The following is a 16,132-nucleotide window of genomic DNA, read 5'->3' as shown; positions in this document are numbered from 1 at the left end:
GGGGGGGAGGGCCAAGAAGGGAGGAGAGTGGACTAAACTACAAATCTTAATTTAGGGATGAAAGGCRAGTGGGGGAGGAGGAAACAGTGCTTTCCTACAATGATGGGTTTATGTGCTCGAAGCAGCAGGAGCAGTGCTTTGGGCTCTTGTTCCTGGAAAAGGCAAGGCTTTCTTCTGCTTCATTAACAATTTAATAAATGTGGCTGCACCAAAAGATGTTGCTGTATGTGGATTTAAATGATTGAATAGGGAAGTGACCTATGATTGTATTGTTTAATTATTCAATCAAAGCTGGGTGAGATGAAGAATATAGTAAAAAATATAACACACAGTCTTTAGCCTCCCCCAAAGAACGGGCCTAGCTGCAAGCAAGAATACTGAAACAGTTGTTCTGTGTTTATTGACTCTGGTATGACCGGAAAGGAGCCATCATACTAACTCTGATTAGAAGAGACCTTTCACTGTTTCCTGAAACAGGCAAATTTGTCTGCCTGCTCCTGAGCCAGCTGCAAGGCTTGGATAACTTGTAAACTGTTTACAACTGGCTCTAGGAATGCCAGATTCTGCCAGGGTTCTTCCACTGCTGGACAAAGACTCATCTCACCCCAAAGCTTGAAGCTAAGCAATGACCAATCATTTGTCCAAAAGTACATAGCAACTATTCATCTCAATGATAGAGATGCTCTGAAGAGCTTTACAGTTCTATAACMAAAATGTTTTTTGGATGCAGTGTAAAAATTACCAGCTTGGCTTAATAGTTCATTTATCTTAAATATAGCATAGGTTAAAAAGACTGGTGCAACAAAGCTAATTTTAGCTGAGCCACTCACTGGAATGACCTTGTCCAAATCACTGACCACTTCATCTGTTAATCTAAACAGGAAAAAATCAAATTGAAAAGAAATACTGTTCTACCAATTGATTGCTTTTGTTGACTAAGGTTGTGTGTGTTTGTTTCCTGCAGAAATTTCCATTTTGATCCTCCAAAGATTAGTCTTGCTTTAAAATAATTACACAAATCTCAAACTCAGTTGTGAACCTGCACTTTAACACAAGCTCTTAATTACGCTGGCATACTTAAAAATGTGATGGTAATGATAACCATTTCTTTATGCAGTTCTGAGTTTCTTTAGATTAAAAAGGCTTACATTCTTTTTTCTCTCAGCTGTCTTCATGTATTTTCTGTGAATCTGTATTCAAAAAAGGTGCCCCTGCCCCAATTAACTCTTGCAGAGGTGATTGAAGMAATAGTATATTTTGGTTTATTGTGGTGGTGTTCAAGCCGGGTTAGCTGTTGCYAGACAGTTTGCCCCTTACCTCTTGCATCAGTTGGCTAAGTTAAGACTTTGATACAATTTCTGTTCTGAGCACGGGCACAGGCTGGCCGTGTCATGCGAGGCAAATCGCTTGATCCCTTTGTACTCCATTTGTATAGCGTAAATACTGCCTGTCTCTTTTTGTACAGGACTTGTGTAGGACTTTGCTCCTTATGTTTCTGTACTTCTACATCATTATTGTGAAGTTACTGCTTCTGTATGGCTTAGTAACAGAGCCCTAATTAAATTTTGAGTGTTCTGTGTGTTGTAGTGAAGAAACCTAGTAAATGGCAGTAGTGACAATTGCACTGCTGGGCAGAAACAGGCAGCTTCAAGGGAGAATTTGTCTTGGAAGCTTTATATATATATATATATATATATATATATATATATATGTATATATATATATATGTATATATATATATATGTGTATATATATATGTGGTAGGAGTTTGTATTAGTTTGCAGTTAAATTCTAATGTGTCAGATGAGGCTGCTCTTTACTTCTAAATTCTCTGAATGTATTCAAAGGAGAAGATGTCTAAAATAATGTAGAACACGTTTCATAACTGAGCTGGTCTACAGAAAGCGTGTATATATAGAAGTAGGAATAGGTGTGGCATTTACACATTTTAGTTCCATGACTGTGACTGCATTAGGGGCTTAACTGGGCTTGCTCCATGCCAGCTTTCCATGTTGTTGCTCTTCCCCCTCCATGTGCACACATAACTCCCTACAAAACAGCATCTGTTGTCTTGAAGATCTAGTAACAGTAGAAGACTTCTCGGAARATGTATGTAGCCTGTGGATGCAAAACTAGGGCTGGCGTCAACTTGTACAAACTTCTCTTCTTTGTTCCTTGGGAATTAGTCTACAATTCTGCATCAAAGCCAGGAGGAAAATAATGCTTTCCTTTGAAAACCAWCCATCTTCCTTCATCTTTGCTGTGTCATGCCAGCAGCTCAGCTAGCCAGTGTTCAGTCAACGTTGAAGCTTCTTGTTTAATTTGTTGTTTAGAGCAACCTCTATTTCTTGTTTAATTTCATACATTTTATCTATTCTGTTTATCTACTCTATCATCTCTGTATAGAGATGACTTCTTTTTTTWWAAAAAAAAAAAGGATTTTCCTTTTTTGTCATCCTCCTTATTTAGGTGGTAGCAAGACTTGTATTTAAAGAGTCGGAAAGCTTTTCTAGTATATATCAATAGAGGCCTTTAGATTTTATTAACTGTCATACCCTATATAAATGTAACGATGCTTGTTAAATAGTGATTGCTTAGAACTCTTAACAGTGATAAATTAACTAGAGAGTTGTAGTTTTGAAGGTAAATTCATGATGCCATATCTTTAAACATGTGCCAAGGTTTTTGCAAGCAAAATGGCTGTAATGTTACTATATACTTCAAATATAACTGCAGGTGCAAATGAATTTGCGTGGAAGATTTAGTTTTATTTTTCCTTATATCAATATACACATGTAAAAGGAGATTTTAATAATTACAAATAGAGTTTGAAGCTTTTCTTTTTCACTTTATTTTGGAAGTCTAGGAAACTGGGCAGTTACACTTGAATGTTTACAGACCTATAGCTACACTGAAAATGGTAGGACCTGAAAACTTTGCATTTGAAAATTGAGTGTTGGCAGTTATCAGAGGTTAAATCCAGGGTTAAGCATGTGGGAGAGCAGTGCCTTGTTATGAGTTATGAAACTCACGTCAAGAGCCTGTGATTGAGGAAATCAGACACTTCTAGATAGCCACAACCCTGAGTCTTTGGCAGGGCTGCCTGATGGACCATTCAGGATTGGTGAAGGGATCTGTTTTCAACTCCAAAGTTAAAAGTTTACTATATCACAGTTAGAATTTCTTTAATTCACTTGAGAGCCTGAGTATTTAACAAACTGGAGACACTTCCACAGCACTTACCTTAACCTTTTACAGCTGAACTGTGTAGTTGGGCATATTCAGTGGAGTCTTTCCCTCTGCCTATTTACTTACACATTATTTCTCTTTTTTTGTTGTAGGCAAACTGAAGGATCTTGGGAATTTGGTTCTCCGCCCATTTGGCTTATCAACAGAAAATTTCCAGATAAAACAGGATTCATCAACTGGTTCATATTCCATTAATTTTGTTCAAAATCCCAATAACAACAGATAACATGAATTGAGTCTAGTTCTGCTGGCTTTCAGGCTTCCTGACCAGGTGCTTGCATGTATCAGTGAAAGGATTCTGCAAATATTTATCAATCTATCCAAGCAAAGATAGACTCGAGCATATTCATTTACCTGCTTGTGGAATTACTTACAATGTGGATGTAAAGCAAGTCATTTGACTTCTCTTAGTGATAACTTTGTCCAGTGTGTGATTTTTTATTATTATTATTATTTTTTTTTTCCTCTGCTCCCCATTCCCTGTTGTGGTGTTTGGCTTGCCTGACAGACAAGTTCATTCTTTGGCTCATTCAATGCTGGCAACAAAATTCTAGCAAGCAATTCAGTTGAATCAAAATACCCATGCACTTGTAGCCAAATACAAAGCCTAATAGTGTCCTGGGGAATTAATGAATCTAGCAGAAGCACTTCTTCACACTTAGCAGGTGAATATGACTGACAGCATGCATGCAAGCAAGCCAGCCTCTTCTGTGGAATACTTTTCTTTGTAATAAAGGCTTGATACTTCTGCTGGTTTGGTTTGTGAAGTTCTTACCTCATATGAATCCTTCCTATGGTGGCATTGTTGTTAAAATTGCTTATAACTACTCACAGATAACAAATTTGCAAGACACTTGAGACATTTGATTTTTTTTTTTACTTATTTTTTTTTGTTTTGTTTATAGCAGTATCAGTGAATCAACCTTGAGGCTACCCTTACACCAGAGTTTTTCTTTATTATTTTTTCTGAAGATGACAGACAAGCTATGTACCAAGTACTTATACTTTGTAATGGTACCATAAAATTGTTGGAATTTGCTTGTCTGAGATTCAATCATATGCAGATATTCATAATGGAAAACAAGTGACATTAACATCGATTGCAAATGATCTTCATAGTGTACTAGACCCAGAGAATTTTGAAATATTTTTATACATGTGGTGCTSAAGCTGGTCCTTCAGATTTTGGAAAAACAGTATCTTTTGTAACTGCTGCTTTTTTTTTTTTTTTTTTTTAATAATACCAGTGCTGAAATCTTTGTTYGAGGCWTTTTTTTTTCAGTTTTCTCTGTGCAGGTTTTAAAACATGATTTAATTAAATAATTAGTGGTAGCTGCCTGTTGGCTATTAGTTGTCATCTTAAATTTATTTCAGGAACTCTTTTATGTACTTAAGGGCTGAAATTTTTAGCAGTTGCGTGCCTTGAGTCTTTACACTGATATGCCTGAAAGGGGCATCTCTCAAGCTAAGGTKTGTTGAGGGGGAACAGTTCTTTGTGCTGTTGTTCTTTGCTTTGGGCAGACATGGGAGGCTGATAAAACTGTTGCTGTTTAACTCTTGTCCTGCTGCATTTAGTTTTTTACTGTATAGTTGGCTGATAATTTGTAAACTAGATATCAAGTCTGCAGGTAATATGTTTAAAAGAATTCAAATGCCATTATTGAAAGGAGAGAGAGAGAGAGAGGCCGTCATTCACAGCAAAACCTGTGCAGACTTTCACATCTTCTGCATAATTGAAGTGTCATTTAACTAAATAACAGAAAACAGCCTCTATGATTTCCATGTGCTGAGATGTAATTGTTGTCATGCTTTACTAGATAGGTTTCTACCATGCAAGGCCAAATTTTCTTTACTAAGAAAGACTGGGCAAGCTGGTAGGTAAGTGGAGGAGAGGTTTTTAAGATATATTTTGCTCCTCAGCACAACCAGAGCACAGCAATTGCTGGAGAGCTGTTTCCAAGCCAGCAGCTGGGTGTGTTGGACTCCCAGTGCCAAGGCAGAGGGCTGAGGTAGCTGGGCAATGAGGGCATGAGGGAAGGTGCTAGGAGAGGAGCCTGCTCACACTCARGAGGCCATGCAGCTCCAGGTAGGCTAACTAGCAGGCTCTGAGCTGGCAGYTATGCAACCACCCTGCTCTTTGGATGCTAGAAAGGCTTCTTAGGTCAGGCAGGGTCCTGGGACTAGCGTAACTATGAATAATCTCTCCTGAAATCTGGAGCASTAGGGAGCAGAGATGTCCCAGCTGCTCCAAAGGAGCCCTGAGCAGAAGCAGCGCTCAGCTGGAGCTCATAAGCTTGGCTAGAGCTCAAAGTGAGGAGCTGTTCAAGTATGTCTGAATCATACTTCCCTAGAGCTCCTACTTCAGCATGTGATGGGTAGAGACGTCACAGTTCTTGCTGTTGCAGGCTCTGTGGTGTCTGGGAGCGAGTAAGTGGCTGGCCCTGGAAGAAAAAAAGTGTCTGTGCCTGGAGCAGACTCTTTGCTGAGTCTTTGCTAGCTAACTCTCCACCTGGCCCGACAGGCAGGGAAGGGAGCTCAGGTAGGCTTGTGTCTTGTTTACCAGCACTTGCAGTAGTCTCTCTGCATCACTGAATGYGAGGCTGCTCAGGTCTGAGCACTGCCACGTTCACTGCAGTACTCAACGGCAGTTTTCACACCCACAGAACATACGTAAATAGAACCATTTGGAACATAAATACTTTCTCTATATACTTTTATTGCTTATTGCCAATTGCTATCTTTACTTGCTGTGTGTGTGTGTGTGTTTACCAAAGTAGGGCTGCTGTGCAAAATTACAGCCAGTGACCTAGCGATCTGCTGCTTTGTCTCACAAATGAGTTCAGGGAAGTTTTCCTCCTGTTCCACTCCTGCTTTGTACCTTTAAAAGCTTGGAGGGCTGCATGTTTGCCTTCTTGGGTGAAAGCTGGTTACCTTATTCTAGAAAAGAAAGGCACAACAAAACTTTTGGAATTACTACCTGATATGCACACACTCTGTTGAGGAAAGTGTGCAACTTCCCTTCATTTTAAAGCCATAGGTCCACATCAGGCATCCAGCAGGGAAGAACAAATGAAGCTGAGGGACTGCAGCTGATTCGCTTTTCACACTTGTGTTTGTAATCTAATTGTGTTGTGTGAAAGAGGCAGGTTAGTGTCACTGAAAATTGGACACACCATTACTGAGGACTCAAATCTATAGGTCATATCTATGCTAAATGCCACTCTGGCTAGAACAGAAAGCTCTGAAATGTGTTATCTACCATTATAGCAAGCTCTGTTCTATTTTAAAATTCCAATTAATTGCCTGAAAGAAGTCCTTTGGCCTTGTCCAAATCCTGAACGATTGCATTTATTTTGCTTTTCTTTAAGAGTATTTTTTTTAATCAGTCTATACTAGCTAGCACAGCTGTCTACAGAAAGGTAATTGGTACTTCCTCCTGCTGTGACTGGCCACAAATCCACCATGTTGCTCAGGTGCTTTGAATCACACATGTTCAGTGTACAACCTCTAATAGGAAAAAATGCTTTGTGAAACACTTAATCTTTTAAATGTGAGTATGCTAAATTGACCGCGTCCCTTGGTAATTTGTTCCAACCGTTACTCACCCTTATTGTTTTTAACAAGCATGTGCCTTTTTTCCACTTTTGAGTTGTCTGTTTTCAGCTCCCAGCCTTTGTTCCTTCCTATTGCTTCTCTGTAAAATTAAAAAAAAATATAGTATCTGGCATTTTTATCTCCATGGATATACTTGCATAGCAATAGCCTGTTAGTCTTTTTTTCTTTTTTCTTTTTTTTTTTTTCCCTGTAAGCTGAACAGACAGGGCTTATGTCTGTCCCTAGAGGAGCTTTCTCCAGCACTGCCTTACTTTTCATGGCTTAGACCTGCCATTTTTTGACTTTTAGGAAAGGACACCAGATCCGGGGCTGAGGTTTGCCCCCCTGCTGCTACGCAAAGTCACAACATGCTCACTTACTCCTTTGTTTATGGAGTACACAAAGACCATGTAAAGCCTTTTGGCAACAGATGTGCCAGGTTTCAGACCTTCCAAAAGCCTTTTCTAGGTTACCYGTTTTCAGAGATGAGATGATACCCCTCTTCCCTGTAGGTACAGACCGTACTTCTTACTTGTGCTAATGCAGCTAAGTGCAAAATTAAGTTACAGTCGATCGGCCCAGCTCACCGAGCAATGCGGGTCGTTCAGTGGGACTGGCCACCCYGCTGTTTCCCAGTGTGATCGGGAGTGACTTTAGATTTGCTTTGCAGTCACTTGATGAAAGTGTTAACCAGGCCGAGAGCAGTGATTTGAGCAGAATCTCACTGGAAACATCCCTGTGTGAGGGACAGTGACAGACTGTTCGAGATCTGTCAGGTAGACGATCTTAATCCATATGTTCATCATTTATTTTATATTGTAGATATTTGTCTGTAAACATTGCTTATGGAGTGCAATACCAGGTAATGCACCTCTAGATTTAGCCTTACTAAGCCTGGCTGAATGACAAGGTCTGTTTCTGATGAATCTTTACTGATGGATTTCTAATACTGCTTTCAGATTCCTCTCCCTGCTGTCAGGCTAAGCAGCCTGTAGTTACCTAGGTCTTCATGTCTGTCCTCTTTTGCTCCGCTGATCTTATTTCTGTATTGCACCATGTATTAATGTGGGTGAGCCAAATGGCTGTTTTAGGTGAAATATCTGGTGCTTTTTCCTTTAAAATTATGATTACTACTTTGCCCGGGTACTAACAGAATGACAAATGCATCAGCCCACTCACTTCAAACTGAGAAATATTTATTGAATACTTGCATCTCAGTATTCTTACAGCCAGCAAGAGTAACGTGCCCGCTGCATGCTCTGCACGTCCTTTGTCCCTCATGGATTAAAATTTCTCCTCCGTTGTCCTTACCTTTGCTAGCCATGTTTTTTCCCCTCTTAAGCATTCCTTACCAACAACTGCAGAAATCTGCATTTTCCTTTGTCAATCTCTTAGAAGTAAGAGCTATTTAACTCTGAAATTGCTGTTTGTTCTCTCCCTTACCTACTCCACCCTTTTGAATAGGTAATACCCAGTAACTGCCAGTCCAGTCGCTTACGTCACTCTGCTACATTACCCTACTCCAAAGCTTGTATTTTTTCTCAGCAGTAAGACTGTGCAAACCTTATTGTACAGGAAGATTAAGAGTATGAAAAGGAAGCAGAAACCTCTTTGTATTCACTGATAATTCAGTGCAAGCTATTTGCAACGTTACATTTGGGATTATATTGCTTTTGTTACCTCCTCCCTTCGTGTGTGATGGGAGCAGGATACCCATGAGAGAAGTCTTCACCCTCTGTCCTCTGTTTCTCCACCACCGATCAAGCCAGCTTCCCTCCTCCAGCAGACCTGGGTTGGGGTTAGAATAAAACCTTCACCGCTGAGAAGCAAGAGCCCTGCCACCAGCAGGCTCACTGCCCCCAGCAGGGCTCGTGGCGGGGAGGGAGGTGYTTCATGCTGCTGACCAGAGAAAACCCAGGCAAGACCCTGTAGGACAGGGTTTGCAGGCCATAAATCCAAAGCGTACGGTGAAATAGGGTCATTTTCAGAGTCTGTCTTCATTTATTCAAGGGATCAGAAGAATCACTGAGGTATTAGAAATTTCGGTGCAGAGTCCTTGTAGTCTCCCATACTTAGTAATCTGAAGTGTATTCATTCCTGCACTGATCCCCAGCAGCAGATGCTCGCCAGGGCTCTGTAAGTCACCCAGCCTCCTGGTTGTAGCTTGCATTTTTGCTCTCACAACCCAACACGGAGCCCTGAGCTTTCCTGTGCTACATGCTGTGGTGATGAATACGCTCTGCRCTGGCAGAGCGGCAGGGCTGCCAAAAGTAATGTTTCAGAATACTCTAAGGTCTATACCGAGGTTCGTGAAAAGGCAAACACTGTCACTTTATTTATCCCCGAAAAAGCCCTGTCTTACAGACTCCTCGACAAAGTGCAGCTGTCCAAACAGCTACGTGGAAGTTCTCCACAAACCTTGGCCAATTCCTGTTTGTTTTCAGTTGAAGAAGTTTCACTGCTGCGGGCTTCGGGGTACCCCGGGAGGTCTTGCCTCCTGCGGCATCCTGCTGCACCCCAGCAGCGAGCACGACAGCCCAGCCTGGGGAGGATCCACGCTGCTGGCACGTCCGATACCGCCCATCTAGTCAAACTACAGATCAACAGAAGCTACCCCCCACACCAGGAGCACCAATCCTGCTATTCAAGTAGYACCCCTTTGACCCTGCACCCATCCTGTGAAAAGGTTTTCTCATCCTCCATCCTGCAGAGATGCTCTTGTCATCACTGAGTGTTTTGGGCAGCAGAGCCACAATCCTGCCTTGCCTCCTGCTTTTCCTCCTCCCCCTTTTCCCAGTTCCTCTGGTACTGGTTCCTCAGCCAGCAAATTAACARCTTTCCTGAGCAAGGAGCTATCGATTTAGACCATCTGCATATGTGACCATTAGCCAGTGGTTGCTACAGCAGACTCACAGGCAGCTCAGCTGCACCCGCATCAGACCCAGCTGCCTCCCCACTGTCTTTGGTTACCTAAGGGCTGATGGCCAAGGCAGGTACTGTAAGTTGGTCCACAGCATAGAGGGCAAGAGGTCCAAAGGAAAGGAGGCTATCCCATGCAGCAGCAAATTAGCAGTAACCAGAAAAGCCAAGTCCACCTATTTCCCCTAGAGAACAAAATCAGGCCTACAAGATCAGCTTAGCCTTCAAGGCATCTAAAACCTAGGCACCCTGAATCTCGTGAGCTTTGGCAAATTCACTGGAACACAGTGATTCTGGGAAGGACTGCTTGGCCAAATGCATTTTTTCAGGTAATTTGGGATTCTGACTGCAAGCATCCTAAGACCTGGCCTTCAGAGGAACAGAGCACCTGCTGTTCCCTCAACTTCACCACGTTGAGTGAATTTGGGGGATTTATGATCTCTGAAAACAAACAAGCATCACCTTCCTCCCCAAACTTTCATCCATGTTGTGAGACTTGTTTTCTGCAACACCAGTCCTGAGCAATGCAGCAGCAGGCAAGACTCTACCACCAGGAGCAGCAGCCTAGTCCTCACATATTCTGCCCATGACTTACCCCGCAATGCTGCTGATCCCCTGTCTCATATCTACTAAGCAGGAATCTGAAATATCTCTCAGCTCATTTCACTGTAATATTTAGGATTTCATAAAGCACCAAGCTTTGAAGCTGAATCCATCCTTCCCTGATTAGCACGTTTCAGCACAAAACTTCCTTAAGATCTACCTCCTGCTGACTAGCACAGGTAGTACAGAAAGGAGAAGCTGCTGGTCACCAGTTCCTATGTTTTAATTAGCTGTGGTATTCCCAAAAGACTATTGCAACAGCCAAGCTCTGTTGCAGGCTGCTGCAGCCAMGAACCAATCATATTAGCGTACCACATCTTTTCAAAACCAGGTAAGATGTGTGTGGGCACACTGCAGCATTAATACATTGGTCATTCACCTGCTCTCCCTGTTTGGAAGAACCCCAGCGTTTTCTTGTTTAGCAGCTTAAAGTTGTGCAGCCTCCTGCTTGGAAGGATGTAATTGCTAGGGAGTATCTTTTATCAGCAGAGGCTCTGGTTAGCCTGTTTGTCAAAGAAACAGTCTCCCGAGGCACAGTAAATTGTCAGGCTCTCGGCTGCTGTGGCATTAAGCCAGAGTCATTACAGCCTACCCTGACAGAGCAAAGTCATTTATAGATTAAACATCTTAAAACAGCTGAAAACTATTAACCACTTTTTCTGGTTCTGCATGTTCAGTGGTAATCTTTTCAATTGGAAACTTCACCATTTGCAGCTATGGCTCAACACTGGGCTCAGCAAGGGATATCCGTACCTGACCATTTCTCATTAGCAGGTGGTCCTCGAGAAGGAGATCTACAAAGCCAGTGTTCTTAAGTGAACAGAGTGGAAATAGCCTCTCTTAATTCCACTGAGACTGTTAACTGGATGTGTTCTTAGCCTAAAAAAAGCAGGATTCTGGTATTACTGCCTGCACCACGCCTTTCACCAGTACTTTAATGACTGGATCAGCACTGGTATTTGGTTGCCTGTGTGTGGTGCTCACACTATCGCTGACCAAGAACATGAGCCTTCAGCAGCAGCCAACTGCAGTAAGAGAGACTTCTAGGCCCTCAGATGTTAGTCATGCCCATTAATCTGCTATAAATATTGATGCATTATTGGACATTTTTTTTCCAGTTCTAACTTTGGAATGCAAAATACAGCCTGTCCTTCAGGTACGGCCCAAGGCGTGGAAAYGCTGGAGGAGTTACCAGACCACCCTTGCTGCACACTGATGCATCAATTAAGCGAGCTGTTGGGGAGGACAGGGGACGGGGACAGTGTTATCCAGTGTAGTCAACAGCTTTGTGCCAGCTGCTGGAGTAGCTCCTTCAGTGTATTCCGGGAGTGGGATGGCACATGCCGGGCGCCAGGATGGGCCCCCGGAGAGGCAGCAGGGCTGCCGGGCTCTGCTCAGCTAATTGCGCTTGAGCGCAGCTTTTGACAACCGCATCTTGCTTTATCTCTGGGAGGCCTGACACATTTCCATTAGCTCACGTGYGTGTGGCATTTCATGCTGAGGCACTTTTCTATGGGTGAAAAAAAAAAGAAAAAAAAAGAAAAAGGAGGATTTGGAAACTTTGGAGAAAAGAGGAGGCTGGAAGCACTAAGGCAGCACTGAATACCGCTGCAGACCTGTCCCCTAGCCCTTTGAGCAGCCGTTCTCTCTGGGACCCCATGTGCTTGTATGTTCCTGGTCCACGCAAAAATACACCTGAGGCTATGAGACATGGAGCCAGTAGCAAGTTTACTAAGCCAAATGCAACTAATGGCTCTTGATATTGTTTCAGCATATTAATAAAAATGTATGGTTCAGCCAGTCTCTGTTCCCAGGGCTCATTTGCAATGTTTACCTTTTTAAAGGTAAACAGAGCAAACCCACTGAATCACAAAAGGATTATTCATATCTATCTGAACAGTATTAGTATTTCTGGGATCTTATATTTAGCACAGTCCTTTTACAYTCTGGAAACAACAGTCCCAGTCCCTTTCTCTGACGGCTCAGAATACTTAAATGTTTGAATCAAGCAGCAAGTAGAAACAGCCTCAGTTTAATATTCAATGAGCAAGACAACTACATTTAGAAATTCAAGTCCCTAAGCTGTTAGACTGAGAGCTCTTAGCTGAAATTCTGGATTTCAAAGTTACAGATATCCCTGCTTGGCTTTGAAAAACTACCCCAAATTCAGAATACGCCCAAAACTATGCACTGGGGTAGAGTCTGCCCACTTCAGCCCATGACTTGTGCTCCAAACACAATGAGTAAATAAAAACAAAACCTACAGAAACATGCAAGGGAAAAACATGAACAAAACCATAAAAACAGACTACAAAATGCAAATAAAAAATGCTGCTAGCACTGCATGAATGAGAAAGCAAAATGTTTCTTTTTCTCCCRCCATCCAGTATGTGCTGAACCACAAGGAGCACTTTCTTTCTATAGCTGTGACTCCACTCAGCCTTTGCTGCACAGAGATGGAGAGTGACAAATGCATTTACAAGGACTTGAGTGAGGACAAGTGAACAACAGGAAAAAATGACAACAGTGAGTGGCAGTTGATACCAAAGCAATATTCACATTGGCTTGTTACCATCCCTGCAGTGGCTTGGAGGCCTGCTGATATTACTTTGTCATTCTGCTGACAGTCTCCTTGCACACTCATTAGCATTTGGCAGTTTGAGCATTACTTTGCCATTGATTGAGCAGAGGGATGAGCTGCTTTTTTAAAATGGTCCAGATCCTCCGCTGCGTTATGGGTGCTCCCTGCAAAGCCCAACTGCAGCCATTTTATGCATCAGAGAATCGTTCCAATCTTGTGTCCCCAACTATCCAGCACAAAAGCATGGAAAGAACTTCATCCCGTAAGTCACAGCAGCCCCTCATATTGTCAGTCAGGAGAATTAGCCGAGCACAACAACAGGCAGCACAAAGCTAATRTGAGCGTAGCCCCTTGCATGACTTTCTTAATGGCAGATGAGGCTCCGGGCAGACCACCACTTTCAGCCTCGCACTACGCGCWCCACCGTGCAACGCCTAATAACGACGAGCGTGTGGCAACAGCCGAATTTACTGCCTCATCTCTCTGCTACTCATTTTTACCTAATTCCTTAAGGAATCTKCCCATTACTCTCACCCTAAAAATAAACCTTATTTCGCTGTACGTGTCCCTCATCTTCTAGCTGGCAAGTTATCGCAAAACCCTCCCGCACCAGCAGCTGCCGTAAGCAGCGGACGCCGTGCACTTTTGCCCTCATTAAGTACCACCCTTCTGATGCTTCAGGGAAGCAGTAAACACTATTACTGCGTGGTATTGTGCAGGGCTGGCTTCATCGCTGAAGGCTGGATTACTGTTATACTTTCATCACCCCGACTACTGGAGTGAAGATGAATCAATGGAGTAATTGCCGCCCTCTGAGCTGTGCGTGGTGACGGGCCCTTGAGGGTGCCACAGCCGTGCAGAAACGCCGCCACCAGCACAACCTCACAAAGGAAAAGTCATTAGCGAGCAATTACATTTCAGCAGGATTTTCCCTCTTCACCAAACCCTAATGAGAATAACCAATTCCCAAGGAACTGCTGCAAGAAGGAACGAATAATGAGAGAGAGAAAATGGGAGTTCCTGTAATCTGGACAAGATTAGAAACAACCCTCTAAAGCAAAAGAAAAAACCAATATGCTGGATCTCTGTTCCAAGCAAAAACCAGATATGGAGATTCTGCTCACAGTTATAGCAGGCATCAAACCAATTTTAAAAGCATGAAAGCACCAACATAATAGTTGCCACAGACTGCATACATGCACTCTTTTGACTTGCGGCTTTTAATTGTTGCYAACAGGTCACTGCAACAAAACACCTTACTTACATAAAAGGGCTGGTATTTCTGTATCATCTGCTAGCTGCTGGCTACCATAATCCTCAAAAAAACCACAACAAAAGACAATTATTTCTTTGAAATAAGAATTTCCTCAAATTTATCTAAGCAGCTTATTTGTTGTTTAACCTAAGGGCTCAAGTAAAATTAAGATACCTTTTCTTTAAAGTAGTAAGAATGCAAGAGGAAGTAACCCACACAAACGCTATTTGTATTTACGAGGCGCACGCAGCCCCCACAGAGCCCGCCGGGCAGGAGGCGCTCCGGTCCTGACGCACGGGCGCGAGTTGACGACACTCGGCGCGCGGCACTTCCTACCTAAACGGACAAATATCCTGTTACACTTACCTGCAGCGGACAGACTTGTCCGAAACCGTTAACATAACAAGTGAAAACCAGTCAAAGCGAAGCTCAGCAGGCAGGGCGCGACGCGGCTGCCGTGCTCCCGCGGCGCTGTGCTCCCTGCCGGCGCGGCAGCAATCGGATTCCCGGCGGCGGCAGCGCCACGGGACGGGACGCTCGGGCCGAGCTCTCGGCACGCCGGGCGGCCCCGGTCGGGGCTGCAATCGCGCCCGAAGCGGGAGCAACCTCTTACCATGACATCCACTTGCCTCCTTTCGAGCGGCCTTAGTGCCTCTCATCGCAGCCACGCGTCAGAGCCGTCGCGGTTTCTTTGCATCTGCCTCTACAGAGCACATGCAATCTTTTCTCGCTATTAATGCAGGAAGAAAAAGGAAAGCTTTTTCCTGCTCCTTGTGGAAAATATCTGGTTTGTTGAGGACTTGATGTGTTTTAGCCACTGCGGTGAAACGCAGGGCTGGATAGAGATATGTCCAGATGATGCACTTCCAACAGTGGATTAGTAGCCTCAGTTTAATCTCTGTTTAATTCAAAAAAAAAAAAAAAAAAACTTTAAATATAAACCATAGCCTTGTGGGTCAAGGACTAACAAAACAAGAAAGTTGTGACATAAAAACATTATTCAACATTATTTCCCTTTAAAAGAGCACTGAAAAAAATCAAGGCTTTATTTGAATAAATGTTACACAACATTCTTTATCATTTACTTCTCAGCAAACCTTAAAAGGTGAATCATATTTTCCTCATTCAAGTCTACAAAATGAAAGAGGCATAGTGACCATTCAATATACAGACAAGAAGGTAGCACGGAGCAAAGCTTAAATATTAAGCAACTAAAGCAAAAAAGTGAAAAGCAATACATTACTTTAATTCTCTATCATTAGAATATCCCTGACAATTTCATTTCAAAATGAAAATCTGGTTTCAAACAAAATGGCTGCAATACTTTCTCGGAAAACAAATGCAAATACAGTTAGCTACCTTGTCTATTTTTATGCTATTTGCTTATATACCCATATTCTCCAATGCAGAGACCTGCATCTCTCTTAAGTGTTTTTTATATTTCAGCTGCTGTGCACAAGTGCTCGTGAAGGTGAGGGAATAAGAGCACGAGATAAGAGTCAGATGTCACACAGGCAGGCACTACTGGCTTCTACTTACAACATCAATCACTTTCAATCCCAATGTGCAATAACCCTGCTATTACAGTCCTGGGCCTTTTTCCTGAGCAGAAACGGTTTTGAGCCATGCTGTTTGGTGGCATTTTTTTGTTTTTGTTCTGTGTSTGTGTGTGTGTGCATGCATGTGTGTATGTGTGGATAAAAGCACTATTTCTTAGGCCAAGACCCTAGTTCATTATCAATACGATTGGGGTTTGGTCTCCAGAGGTAAAAGGCTAGCACATCAACTCACTACACCAACTCATTTTCCCTTTCTTCACATCAGATGTCTCAATCGTTCTAAATTCTAGTCAAATCTCAGGCCATGGACAGGACCAGACTGCTGATCCTCTTCTTACTATGGTGAGAAGGAAGAGCACTGTAGAACAAATT

At 42.7% G+C, this 16,132-nt stretch overlaps 2 protein-coding genes across 4 annotated transcripts in view; one reads left to right on the top strand and one right to left on the bottom strand.

Annotated features, from left to right (window-relative positions):
• Positions 1 to 3,999, top strand: part of TTC1 (tetratricopeptide repeat domain 1) — a 35,487-nt gene extending 31,488 nt beyond the window's left edge. For all 3 annotated transcript variants that reach the window (XM_085317881.1, XM_085317882.1, XM_085317883.1), the window contains exon 8: positions 3,342 to 3,999. In XM_085317881.1, the coding sequence (XP_085174007.1) occupies positions 3,342 to 3,475 (134 nt within the window). In that variant the 3' untranslated portion in view covers positions 3,476 to 3,999. The remainder of the gene's footprint in view (positions 1 to 3,341) is intronic.
• Positions 4,000 to 15,222: 11,223 nt separating this feature from the next.
• The window catches only part of PWWP2A (PWWP domain containing 2A), a 32,290-nt gene continuing 31,380 nt past the window's right edge, over positions 15,223 to 16,132 (bottom strand). The window contains exon 3 of the mRNA XM_085317871.1: positions 15,223 to 16,132. This exon is cut by the window's right edge and continues 1,810 nt beyond it. The gene's annotated coding sequence lies outside the window, so the exon portion shown is untranslated.

The sequence above is a fragment of the Rhea americana genome, unplaced genomic scaffold (assembly GCF_003343005.1).
Source record: "Rhea americana isolate MKP2758 unplaced genomic scaffold, rheAme1 scaffold_51, whole genome shotgun sequence".
Lineage (NCBI taxonomy): Eukaryota > Metazoa > Chordata > Aves > Rheiformes > Rheidae > Rhea > Rhea americana.
This window is presented reverse-complemented; position numbering and strand designations above follow the sequence as displayed.